At 37.6% G+C, this 13,762-nt stretch overlaps 1 protein-coding gene across 2 annotated transcripts in view; it reads right to left on the bottom strand.

The window, feature by feature from the left end:
• LOC126251867 (supervillin) overlaps positions 1-13,762 on the bottom strand; it is a 695,256-nt gene that overhangs the window by 126,471 nt on the left and 555,023 nt on the right. For both annotated transcript variants that reach the window (XM_049952554.1, XM_049952555.1), the window contains one exon: positions 10,568-10,675. In XM_049952554.1, coding sequence (XP_049808511.1) covers positions 10,568-10,675 — 108 coding nt within the window. The remainder of the gene's footprint in view (positions 1-10,567; positions 10,676-13,762) is intronic.

Raw genomic sequence — 13,762 nt, 5'->3', positions numbered from 1 at the left:
GTGCCTGCAAAGCATGCCTGTATAGCGTTACATATATTCGACATCAGAAGTTAGTTGTGGCAGCACCTACCAATATTTTTAAGAACTTCCGCTTACTTTGCACTCGATTCTAAGCCGCAGGCGGTTTCTTGGATTACAAAAACCGGAAAAAAAGTGCGGCTTAGATTCGAGTAAATATGGTATCCAATATGTAATCTTCTTGTTTAGTGTGTTTTCCCTTGACTATGCTATTTTTCTTACATTTGTCTGTTCCAAAAGCCATATTTATATCATTGCTGAATACTTCTGTTATCTTTAGTAATTGGTTGAGTTGTTGATTTGTTGCTGCCAGTAGTTTTAGATCATCCATGTATAGCAAATGTGTGATTTTGTGTGGATATGTTCCAGTAATATTGTATCCATAATTTGTATTATTTAGCATGTTGGATAGTGGGTTCAGAGCAAGGCAGAACCAGAAAGGACTTAATGAGTCTCCTTGGTATATTCCACGCTTAATCTTTATTGGCTGTGATGTGATATTATTTGAATTTGTTTGGATATTAAGTGTGGTTTTCCAATTTTTCATTACTATGTTTAGGAACTGTATCAATTTAGGATCTACTTTGTATATTTCCAATATCTGTAGTTACCATGAGTGGGGTACACTATCAAAAGCTTTTTGGTAATCAATGTATGCGTAGTGTAGCAACCTTTGTTTAGTTTTAGCTTGATATGTCACCTCTGCATCTATTATCAGTTGCTCTTTACATCCTCGTGCTCCTTTGCAGCAGCCTTTTTGTTGTTCTTTTATAATTTTGTTCTGTGTTGTATGTGTCATTAATTTCTGTGTAATGACTAAAGTTAATATTTTGTATACTGTTGGTAGGCATGTTATGGGGCGATATTTTGCTGGGTTTGCTGTGTCTGCTTGATCTTTAGGTTTCAGATAAGTTATTCCTTGTGTAAGCGTATCAGGGACTATGTATGGGTCTGCAATGTAACTGTTAAATAATTTAGTTAGATGTGAATGTGTTGAGGTGAACTTCTTTAGCCAGAAATTTGCTATTTTATCTTTTCCAGGGGCTTTCCAATTGTGAGTAAAATTAATTGCTTGGGTGACTTCATGTTGCAAAATTATCACTTCAGGCATTTGTGGTATCATCTTGTATGTGTCTGTTTCAGCTTGTATCCACCGAGTATGTCTGTTATGTTGTACCGGGTTTGACCATATGTTGCTCCAGAAGTGTTCCATGTCTGCTACGTTTGGTGGATTGTCTATTTTAATGTGTGTGTTATCTATTGTCTGGTAAAAGTTCTTTTGGTTTGTGTTGAATGTTTGGTTTTGTTTCCTTCTATTTTCACTTTTTTTGTATCTTCCAAGTCATTTGGCCAATGCTTGTAATTTCTGCTTCTTTTCATCTAATTGCTCTATCACTTCTTGTTGTGAGATTAGGTAAAATCTTTTTGGTTTTTTGTCTGATATTTCATTTCTTATAAATTGTGTTAGCTGTCCGATGTCTTTTCTCAGTTTTTCTATTCTGATCTGTAGCCTGTGTTGCCATGCTGGTTATGTGGGTTTCTTCTGTGTGTTGATTGGTTCTGATATATGCCTGGTGTGTATATTTAGTGTAGTGAGTGCTCCTATATAAACCAGTAGTTGTAACTCTTCCATAGTTGTATCTTCACTTATTTTTTTGTGTATGATTGTGTTGATAGTTGTTATTGTTGTTTAGACTTGTGGGTTATTTGGTGGTCTATACAAGAATGGTCTAATGTCTGTATTTGTGTCTTTGTATTCTATACATGTCAGCTGAAATTTTTCTTCTATATCTAACATGTGTGTCACTTCGTGTTCTATTTGTGCTTGTTCTGGTGGCTGTCTTAAGATTTCGTTTTCCTCTGATTGTTTAATTGATGCGTGTTGTTCTTTGTTTGTTTTCTCTGGGATGTTTGAGTCCATTACTGTATTTTCTTCTTCTTCTGATTGCACATTATTTTGTTCCAGTATTTGTTGTACTTCTTGTTTGATCTTTTCTAATTTTTGATTATTACATGGATCTGATCAGCTAGTCGTTGTTCTGTTAAAAATTTTAATTCTGGGTATCTGATAATAAATGTTGTGTATACGTGTGATCTGTATCCAGTTGTGTTTGTTCCTAGGTTTGTTGCTTGGTAATAACAGAACATGAGGTGTCGATTAACTTCATCTGACCATCTCATCCTCTGTCTTTGTTTTCCTTCTAGGGTGGTTGCAGGAAGCATATCCTGCAAAACACCTCTATTTGGATTTAAATCATTTTCCAGTTGGCTAGCAGTGTCGTTACCATTGTGGGCGGTCATAGGGTTCAAGCGTCGTCCCTGACCATGACGGCGCTTCTCTGAGGCTTCTTTAGTTCTGTCCTGAACCAACTAATCACACTAAAAGGGGTGTTAGCCCTATTAGTGGTTTGTTCTTTTCGTCGCCTTTTACGACTGGCAGAACATACCGGAGGCCTATTCTTTTCCCGGGCCTCCACAGGGTTTATTATTATTATTTCTTTACTTTCTCAGACGTTAAGTCTGGTTGAGAATGGAAAGTGACGCGGACCTTGATCAAGCGTCACTTCCTTTTAACTGTATGGTATGTGTTATATTGCATTTAGGAACTTACGGGTAATTGAACATGTATCAATAATTACTGATTTCTGTAGTTGTATATATACGTTTGGATGTAGCTCTATTGCATTGATGTACTGGTGGATATTGTGTGGTATGACTCCTGTAGTTGATAGTATAATTGGTATGATGTCAACTTTATCCTGATGCCACATGTCTTTGACTTCCTCAGCCAGTTGGATGTATTTTTCAATTTTTTCTCCTGTTTTCTTTTGTATATTTGTTGTATTGGGTATGGATATTTCGATTAGTTGTGTTAATTTCTTCTTTTTATTGGTGAGTATGATGTCAGGTTTGTTATGTGGCGTCGTTTTATCTGTTATAATGGTTCTGTTCCAGTATAATTTGTATTCATCATTCTCCAGTACGTTTTGTGGTGCATACTTGTATGTAGGAACTTGTTGTTTTAAAAGTTTATGTTGTAAGGCAAGCTGTTGATGTATTATTTTTGCGACATTGTCATGTCTTCTGGGGTATTCTGTATTTGCTAGTATTGTACATCCGCTTGTGATGTGATCTACTGTTTCTATTTGTTGTTTGCAAAGTCTGCATTTATCTGTTGTGGTATTGGGATCTTTAATAATATGCTTGCTGTAATACCTGGTGTTTATTGTTTGATCCTGTATTGCAATCATGAATCCTTCTGTCTCACTGTATATATTGCCTTTTCTTAGCCATGTGTTGGATGCGTCTTGATCGATGTGTGGCTGTGTTAGATGATACGGGTGCTTGCCATGAAGTGTTTTCTTTTTCCAATTTACTTTCTTCGTATCTGTTGATGTTATGTGGTCTAACGGGTTGTAGAGGTGGTTATGAAATTGTAGTGGTGTAGCCGATGTATTTATATGAGTGATTGCTTTGTGTATTTTGCTAGTTTCTGCTCGTTCTATAAAGAATTTTCTTAAATTGTCTACCTGTCCATAATGTAGGTTTTTTATATCGATAAATCCCCTTCCTCCTTCCTTTCTGCTTAATGTGAATCTTTCTGTTGCTGAATGTATGTGATGTATTCTATATTTATGGCATTGTGATCGTGTAAGTGTATTGAGTGCTTCTAGGTCTGTGTTACTCCATTTCACTACTCCAAATGAGTAGGTCAATATTGGTATGGCATAAGTATTTATAGCTTTGGTCTTGTTTCTTGCTGTCAATTCTGTTTTCAGTATTTTTGTTAGTCTTTGTCTATATTTTTCTTTTAGTTCTTCTTTAATATTTGTATTATCTATTCCTATTTTTTGTCTGTATCCTAGATATTTATAGGCATCCGTTTTTTCCATCGCTTCTATGCAGTCGCTGTGGTTATCCAATATGTAATCTTCTTGTTTAGTGTGTTTTCCCTTGACTATGCTATTTTTCTTACATTTGTCTGTTCCAAACGCCATACTTATATCATTGCTGAATACTTCTGTTATCTTTAGTAATTGGTTGAGTTGTTGATTTGTTGCTGCCAGTAGTTTTAGATCATCCATGTATAGCAAATGTGTGATTTTGTGTGGGTATGTTCCAGTAATATTGTATCCATAATTTGTATTATTTAGCATGTTGGATAGTGGGTTCAGAGCAAGGCAGAACCAGAAAGGACTTAATGAGTCTCCTTGGTATATTCCACGCTTAATCTGTATCGGCTGTGATGTGATATTATCTGAATTTGTTTGGATATTAAGTGTGGTTTTCCAGTTTTTCATTACTATGTTTAGGAACTGTATCAATTTAGGATCTACTTTGTATATTTCCAATATTTTTAGTAACCATGAGTGGGGTACACTATCAAAAGCTTTTTGGTAATCAATGTATGCGTAGTGTAGAGACCTTTGTTTAGTTTTAGCTTGATATGTCACCTCTGCATCTATTATCAGTTGCTCTTTACATCCTCGTGCTCCTTTGCAGCAGCCTTTTTGTTCTTCATTTATAATTTTGTTCTGTGTTGTATGTGTCATTAATTTCTGTGTAATGACTGAAGTTAATATTTTGTAGATTGTTGGTAGGCATGTTATGGGGCAATATTTAGCTGGGTTTGCTGTGTCTGCTTGATCTTTAGGTTTCAGATAAGTTATTCCATGTGTAAGTGTATCAGGGAATATGTATGGGTCTGCAATGTAACTGTTAAATAATTTAGTTAGATGTGAATGTGTTGAGGTGAACTTCTTTAGCCAGAAATTTGCTATTTTATCATTTCCAGGGGCTTTCCAATTGTGCGTAGAATTAATTGCTCGGGTGACTTCATGTTGCAAAATTATCACTTCAGGCATTTGTGGTATCATCTTGTATGTATCTGTTTCTGCTTGTATCCACCGTGCATGCCTGTTATGTTGTACCGGGTTTGACCATATGCTGCTCCAGAAGTGTTCCATGTCTCTTATGTTTGGTGGATTGTCTATTTTTATGTGTGTGTTATCTATTGTTTGGTAAAATTTCTTTTGGTTTGTGTTGAATGTTTGGTTTTGTTTCCTTCTATTTTCACTTTTTTTGTATCTTCTAAGTCGTTTCGCCAAAGCTTGTAATTTTTGCTTCTTTTCATCTAATTGCTCTATTGCTTCTTGTTGTGAGATTTTACCTAACCTTTTTCGTTTTTTGTCTGATATTTCATTTCTTATAAATTGTGTTAACTGTCCGATGTCTTTTCTCAGTTTTTCTATTCTGATCTGTAGCCTGTGTTGCCATGCTGGTTTTGTGGGTTTCTTGTGTGTTTTGGTTGGTTCTGATATCTGCCTAGTGTGTATATTTAGTGTAGTGAGTGCTCCTACATAAACCAGTAGTTGTAACTCTTCCATAGTTGTGTATTCATTTATTTTGTTGTGTATGATTGTGTTGATAGTTTTTATTGTTGTTTCGACTTGTGGGCTATTTGGTGGTCTATGCAAGAATGGTCTAATGTCTGTATTTGTGTCTTTGTATTCTATATATGTCAACTGAAATTTTTCTTCTATATCTAACATGTGTGTCACTTCGTGTTCTATTTGTGCTTGTGCTGGTGGCTGTCTTAAAATTTCATTTTCCTCTGATTGTTTAATTGATGCGTGTTGTTCTTTGTTTGTTTGCTCTGGGATGTTTGAGTCCATTACTGTATTTTCTTCTTCTTCTAATTGCACATTATTTTGTTCCAGTATTTGTTGTACTTGTTGTTTGATGTTTTCTAATTCTGACTGGGGTATCCTGTTATTTTTTATTATTACACGAATCTGATCAGCTAGACGTTGTTCTGTTAAAAATTTTAATTCTGGGTATCTGGTGATAAATGTTGTGTATACTTGTGATCTGTATCCAGTTGTGTTGGTTCCTAGGTTTGTTGCTTGGTAATAACAGAACATGAGGTGTCGATTAACTTCATCTGACCATCTCATCCTCTGTCTTTGTTTTCCTTCTAGGGTGGTTGCAGGAAGCATATCCTGCAAAACACCTCTATTTGGATTTAAATCATTTTCCAGTTGGCTAGCAGTGTCATTACCATTGTGGGCGGGCATAGGGTTCAAGCGCCGTCCCCGACCATGACGGCGCTTGTCCGAGGCTTCTTTAGTTCTGTCCTGAACCAAGTAATCACACTAAAAGGGGGGTTAGCCCTATTAGTGGTTTGTTCTTTTCGTCGCCTTTTACGACTGGCAGAACATACCGGAGGCCTATTCTTTTCCCGGGCCTCCACGGGGTTTATTATTATTATTTCTTCTTTCCTTTCTCAGACCTTAGGTCTGGTTCGAAATGAAAGTGACGCGGACCTTGATCAAGCGTGACTTCCTTTTAACTGTACGGTATATGTTACATTGCGTTTAGGAACTTTCGGGTAATTGAACATGTATCAATAATTACGGATTTCTGTAGTTGTATATATATGTTTGGATGTAGCTGTATTGCGTTGATGTACTGGTGGATATTGTGTGGTATGACTCCTGTAGTTGATAATATAATTGGTATGATGTCAACTTTATCCTGATGCCACATGTCTTTGACTTCCTCAGCCAGTTGGATGTATTTTTCAATTTTTTCTCCGGTTTTCTTTTGTATATTTGTTGTATTGGGTATGGATATTTCGATTAGTTGTGTTAATTTCTTCTTTTTATTGGTGAGTATGATGTCAGGTTTGTTATGTGGTGTTGTTTTATCTGTTATAATGGTTCTGTTCCAGTATAATTTGTATTCATCATTCTCCAGTACATTTTGTGGTTCATACTTGTATGTGGGAACGTGTTGTTTTATAAGTTTATGTTGTAAGGCAAGTTGTTGATGTATTATTTTTGCTACATTGTCATGTCTTCTGGGGTCTTCTGTATTTGCTAGTATTGTACATCCACTTGTGATGTGATCTACCGTTTCTATTTGTTGTTTGCAGAGTCTGCATTTATCTGTTGTGGTATTGGGATCTTTAATAATATGCTTGCTGTAATATCTGGTGTTTATTGTTTGATCCTGTATTGCAATCATGAATCCTTCCGTCTCACTGTATATATTGCCTTTTCTTAGCCATGTGTTGGATGCGTCTTGATCGATGTGTGGTTGTGTTAGATGATACGGGTGCTTGCCATGTAGTGTTTTCTTTTTCCAATTTACTTTCTTCGTATCTGTTGATGTTATGTGATCTAAAGGGTTGTAGAAGTGGTTATGAAATTGCAGTGGTGTAGCCGATGTATTTATATGAGTGATTGCCTTGTGTATTTTGCTAGTTTCTGCTCGTTCTAGAAAGAATTTTCTTAAATTGTCTACCTGCCCATAATGTAGGTTTTTTATGTCGATAAATCCCCTTCCTCCTTCCTTTCTGCTTAATGTGAATCTTTCAGTTGCTGAATGTATGTGATGTATTCTATATTTGTGGCATTGTGAACGTGTAAGTGTATTGAGTGCTTCTAGGTCTGTGTTACTCCATTTCACTACTCCAAATGAGTAGGTCAATACTGGTATAGCGTAAGTATTTATAGCTTTTGTCTTGTTTCTTGCTGTCAATTCTGTTTTCAGTATTTTTGTTAGTCTTTGTCTATATTTTTCTTTTAGTTCTTCTTTAATATTTGTATGATCTATTCCTATTTTTTGTCTGTATCCTAGATATTTATAGGCATCCGTTTTTTCCATCGCTTCTATGGAGTCACTGTGGTTATTCAATATGTAATCTTCTTGTTTAGTGTGTTTTCCCTTGACTATGCTGTTTTTCTTACATTTGTCTGTTCCAAAAGCCATATTTATATCATTGCTGAATACTTCTGTTATCTTTAGTAATTGGTTGAGTTGTTGATTGGTTGCTGCCAGTAGTTTTAGATCATCCATGTATAGCAAATGTGTGATTTTGTGTGGGTATGTTCCAGTAATATTATATCCATAATTAGTATTATTTAGCATGTTGGATAGTGGGTTCAGAGCAAGACAGAACCAGAAAGGACTTAATGAGTCTCCTTGGTATATTCCACGCTTAATCTGTATTGGCTGTGATGTGATATTATTAGAGTTAGTTTGGATATTAAGTGTGGTTTTCCAGTTTTTCATAACTATGTTTAGGAACTGTATCAATTTAGGATCTACTTTGTATATTTCCAATATCTGTAGTAACCATGAGTGGGGTACACTATCAAAAGCTTTTTGGTAATCAATGTATGCGTAGTGTAGCGACCTTTGTTTAGTTTTAGCTTGATATGTCACCTCTGCATCTATTATCAGTTGCTCTTTACATCCTCGTGCTCCTTTGCAGCAGCCTTTTTGTTCTTCATTTATAATTTTGTTCTGTGTTGTATGTGTCATTAATTTCTGTGCAATGACTGAGGTTAATATTTTGTAGATTGTTGGTAGGCATGTTATGGGGCGATATTTAGCTGGGTTTGCTGTGTCTGCTTGATCTTTAGGTTTCAGATAGGTTATTCCATGTGTAAGTGTATCAGGGAATTTGTATGGGTCTGCAATGTAACTGTTAAATAATTTAGTTAGATGTGAATGTGTTGAGGTGAACTTCTTTAGCCAGAAATTTGCTATTTTATCATTTCCAGGGGCTTTCCAATTGTGCGTAGAATTAATTGCTCGGGTGACTTCATGTTGTAAAATTATCACTTCAGGCATTTGTGGTATCATCTTGTATGAGTCTGTTTCTGCTTGTATCCACCGTGCATGCCTGTTATGTTGTACCGGGTTTGACCATATGTTGCTCCAGAAGTGTTCCATGTCTGTTATGTTTGGTGGATTGTCTATTTTAATGTGTGTGTTATCTATTGTCTGGTAAAATTTCTTTTGGTTTGTGTTGAATGTTTGGTTTTGTTTCCTTCTATTTTCACTTTTTTATTATTATTATTATTATTATTATTATTATTATTATTACTATTATTATTACTGAAAAGATGAAGGAAGTAACTATTAGTGTCAGTGGTGTTGAGAAAAAGGTGAAATCATTAAAACTTGTTTAAAGCTCAATGGCCTGATTGAATCACTGTAAAGTTTTATACTGAATCTGTGGGTGAGTTAACTCTTATAATTATACTCCGTTGTAGATCCATCAAACATAAAACTGTGCTCAGTTCTTGGATAAAGGCAGAGGTAACACCCGTCTACAAGAGGGGTAGTGGAAGTGATCCAAGAAACTACCATCTGATATCCTTGGAATCAAGTTGTTGTAGCATCTTAGAACATCTTTCGAACTCAAACATACTTAGGTATCTTGAACAGAATGAATCCACAATGCCAAACAGCATGGATTTTGAAAACATCGACCATGTAAAACCCAACTCACACTTTCCTCACATGACATACCAAAAGCTTTGGATCAAGGCAATCAGGTAGATGCTATATTTCTCGATTTCAAAAAGCAATTGACTCAGTGCTGCACCTATGCTTATTGTCAAAAGTATTGTCATATGGGGTATCAAATGAAATTTGTGACTGGACTGAAGACGTTTTAGTAGTGAGGACACAGCATGTTATCTTGGGGGAGAGTCACTGTATAGGGAAGTAATATCTGAAAGAAGCTGCGTAAATATTCAGTCAGATCTTGGTAAGATTTCAACATGGTGCAGAGATTGGCAACTTGCTCTAAATGTTCAGAAATTTAAAATCTAGCACTTAACAAAACAACAGATGTAGCATCCATCATAAGACTTTAATATCAATGAGTCACTGTTGGAATTGGCCAACTCATATAAATGCCTTGTTGTAAAACTGTACAGATATGAAATGCAATGATCACACAGTTGCAGTCACGAATAACGCAGAGTTCAGTTTATTGGTAGAATTCTGGGGAAGTGCAATCAATCTAAAAAGGAGATTGCTTAAAAATCACTCGTGTGACTTGTTCACAATATTGCTCAAATGTGTGGGACCCGTACCAGATAGGACTAACAAGGGATACTGAATGAATCAGAGAAGGGCAACATGAATGATTTGAGGTTTGTTTAATCTGTAAGAGAGCATCACAGAGATACTGAAGAAACTGAAGTGGCAGACTCTTGGAGACAGACATAAATTATCCCGAGAGAGTCTATTAACAAAGTTTCAAGAACCAACTTTAACTGATTATTCTAGGAATATATTACAACCCGCCACGCATCGCTCACATAGGGATCATGAGGATAAGATTAGAATAATTACTGCATGCACAGAGAGGCATTCAAACAATCATTCCTCCCACACCCAATACGTGAATGGAACAGGAAGAAATCCTAATAACTGGTACAATGTGACACATTCAGCTGAAATAAGAAATGCACACACCCTTTCTGCAGAAGCAGAGTTACAATCTATATCCACAAATTCTTTACAAGTTTTCAGTTAGCTGCTAGACAAATAATTTATTTTTTCCCCATGGTATATAATTGCATGTCAGAGGGAGGGATAAGTGTGCGTTCTCAGTTTTTCTGATTTTCAGATCTGATTTCATTTTTCAGATCTCATAGTAATACCAGATTTATTTACTGTCATTTGTGTTTTCTGTCAATTTATCTCTCTTTGGAACTCCATCTTACCAAATATGACTTACCATTCTCATCATCGCCTCCTGGTGCTGACAAACTTCTCTTGAAAGAAAGATTAACTGGTGACTCCTTCTGCGGTGAAGTTGGGGTCGAAGAAGCATTCTTAACCTGTGCTGTAATTAAAATTACAGAAAATTAAATCAATAATGAGCCCTACCAACATATAACTGATCTACAGAATGAGATATATCTGCACTGAAGCTAAGATCCACAATCACACTTATATTCAGATGGCAGCCTGAGAGTGCACCATTTTGGACCTGGGATATGCTGCTTTGGTTCCGAAGAATTCCTGAGTTGTCTTGTGTTAGAGTCTGTCTAAAAGTCAATGCCATTCTCTTAGCATCTCACAACAGTCAGTTTCGTTAAAACAGTTTCAAAAATGTGTGATTCTTTTTTTCTAGACAGGTGGTATAAACCACCTTAAATCAATAAAGCAAACTCAAAAGGAACACATTACATTAGAATACAATCCATCTGGAAAATCTAACTGCCCAAAAACAGCACCTCATAGGATGCAATATTCTGATCGGGTTAAATAAATAAATACTATGTGTTTTATTCAGACATGCAAGAGTTCTCTCTGCCTTCACATAAATCCAGGATAGAAACAGTATCGTTTATGCCACACAAGCAAGAAACTCTGTATTCAGTCACTGATGCCGTGAAAAGCGAGCGATATTCAGATAGTGACTTATACAGTATGCAGAGCACTGAAATGGGTAGTTAAATAAGCAAATATGACTGCCATGTTTCAACACAGAACAATACTTAAACACATATTTATATTAAATACCAATAACAAGCAATTGAATAAACAATCGAAACAGATAACCAGTTTGAGAACAGCAAAAAGACATATATACAAACAACACAAAACAGATGGGGAAAATATTTTGAAAACCAGTAAAACTCAATAAAAATACATTTTAAAAGTATCCATTTATTGTTACAGAATTATGTTCTCACATAAAAGCTGTTTACTTACAAGTGGACCATATACTCCACATTAGGCATAACTCCATTAGTGACAAATGCTGGATGTAACCACATCAGCTGTCAATTACTGTGGACTGTGAAACCGTGTGCCTCCTACGAGGTACAGGTACAACATGGATCTTAGTAGTGCAGCTGTTTTACAATAGCACTGTGTGATATCTACTGTATCTACTTCTTAAACAAATTAATTAAATTAATGATATGAAAATAATAGAAGGAAACATTCCACGTGGCAAAAATATATCTAAAAACAAAGATGATGTGACTTACCAAACGAATGCGCTGGCAGGTCGATAGACACACAAACAAACACAAACATACACACAAAATTCTAGCTTTTGCAACCAACGGTTGCTTCGTCAGGAAAGAGGGAAGGAGAGGGAAAGACAAAAGGATGTGGGTTTTAAGAGAGAGGGTAAGGAGTCATTCCAATCCCGGGAGTGGAAAGACTTACCTTAGGGGGAAAAAAGGACGGGTATACACTCGCGCACACACACACACACACATATCCATCCACACATATACAGACACAAGCAGACAAATTCAAAGACAAAGAGTTTGGGCAGAGATGTCAGTCGAGGCGGAAGTGCAGAGGCAAAGATGTTGTTGAATGACAGGTGAGGTATGAGTGGCGGCAACTTGAAATTAGCGGAGATTGAGGCCTGGTGGGTAACGGGAAGAGAGGATACATTGAAGAGCAAGTTCCCATCTCCGGAGTTCGGATAGGTTGGTGTTAGTGGGAAGTATCCAGATAACCCAGACGGTGTAACACTGTGCCAAGATGTGCTGGCCGTGCACCAAGGCATGTTTAGCCACAGGGTGATCCTCATTACCAACAAACACTGTCTGCCTGTGACCATTCATGCGAATGGACAGTTTGTTGCTGGTCATTCCCACATAGAATGCATCACAGTGTAGGCAAGTCAGTTGGTAAATCACGTGGGTGCTTTCACACGTGGCTCTGCCTTTGATTGTGTACACCTTCCGGGTTACAGGACTGGAGTAGGTGGTGGTGGGAGGGTGCATGGGACAGGTTTTACACCGGGGGCGGTTACAAGGGTAGGAGCCAGAGGGTAGGGAAGGTGGTTTGGGGATTTCATAGGGATGAACTAACAGGTTACGAAGGTTAGGTGGCCGGCGGAAAGACACTCTTGGTGGAGTGGGGAGGATTTCATGAAGGATGGATCTCATTTCAGGGCAGGATTTGAAGAAGTCGTATCCCTGCTGGAGAGCCACATTCAGAGTCTGGTCCAGTCCCGGAAAGTATCCTGTCACAAGTGGGGCACTTTTGTGTTTCTTCTGTGGGAGGTTCTGGGTTTGAGGGGATGAGGAAGTGGCTCTGGTTATTTGCTTCTGTACCAGGTCGGGAGGGTAGTTGCAGGATGCGAAAGCTGTTGTCAGGTTGTTGGTGTAGTGGTTCAGGGATTGCGGACTGGAGCAGATTCGTTTGCCACAAAGACCTAGGCTGTAGGGAAGGGACCGTTTGATGTGGAATGGGTGGCAGCTGTCATAATGGAGGTACTGTTGCTTGTTGGTGGGTTTGATGTGGACGGACGTGTGAAGCTGGCCATTGGACAGATGGAGGTCAACGTCAAGGAAAGTGGCGTGGGATTTGGAGTAGGACCAGGTGAATCTGATGGAACCAAAGGAGTTGAGGTTGGAGTGGAAATTCTGGAGTTCTTCTTCACTGTGAGTCCAGATCATGAAGATGTCATCAATAAATCTGTACCAAACTTTGGGTTGGCAGGCCTGGGTAACCAAGAAAGCTTCCTCTAAGCGACCCATGAATAGGTTGGCATACGAGGGGGCCATCCTGGTACCCATGGCTGTTCCCTTTAATTGTTGGTATGTCTGGCCTTCAAAAGTGAAGAAGTTGTGGGTCAGGATGAAGCTGGCTAAGGTAATGAGTTGATGTGTAGGTGAAGGATTAGGTGGGTGAGGGCAATGGATTGTTCAGTTTGGAACTGGTATAGGGACTGATGGAAAGAAGGGTTGCAGCCAGAGATGGGAACTTTAAGTGCGAGGCCTTTGGGGGTAATGCCAAATGTCAGACAAGCCTGAGAAAATAGAATATGGGAGCGTAATCTAGCTAGGGCAAAGGCATGTTTGCGGAGGGAATGTAAATAAAACTTAATGGGGTCGTAGTTTCGCTTTGTATTCACCTTCTCCTTTTTACCGTAATCTACTATACAATTTTATCC

Source organism: Schistocerca nitens, chromosome 4 (genome assembly GCF_023898315.1).
Source record: "Schistocerca nitens isolate TAMUIC-IGC-003100 chromosome 4, iqSchNite1.1, whole genome shotgun sequence".
NCBI classification, from domain to species: Eukaryota; Metazoa; Arthropoda; class Insecta; order Orthoptera; family Acrididae; genus Schistocerca; species Schistocerca nitens.
The sequence above is the reverse complement of the archived record's forward strand: the minus strand, read 5'-3'. Positions and strand labels throughout refer to the sequence as shown.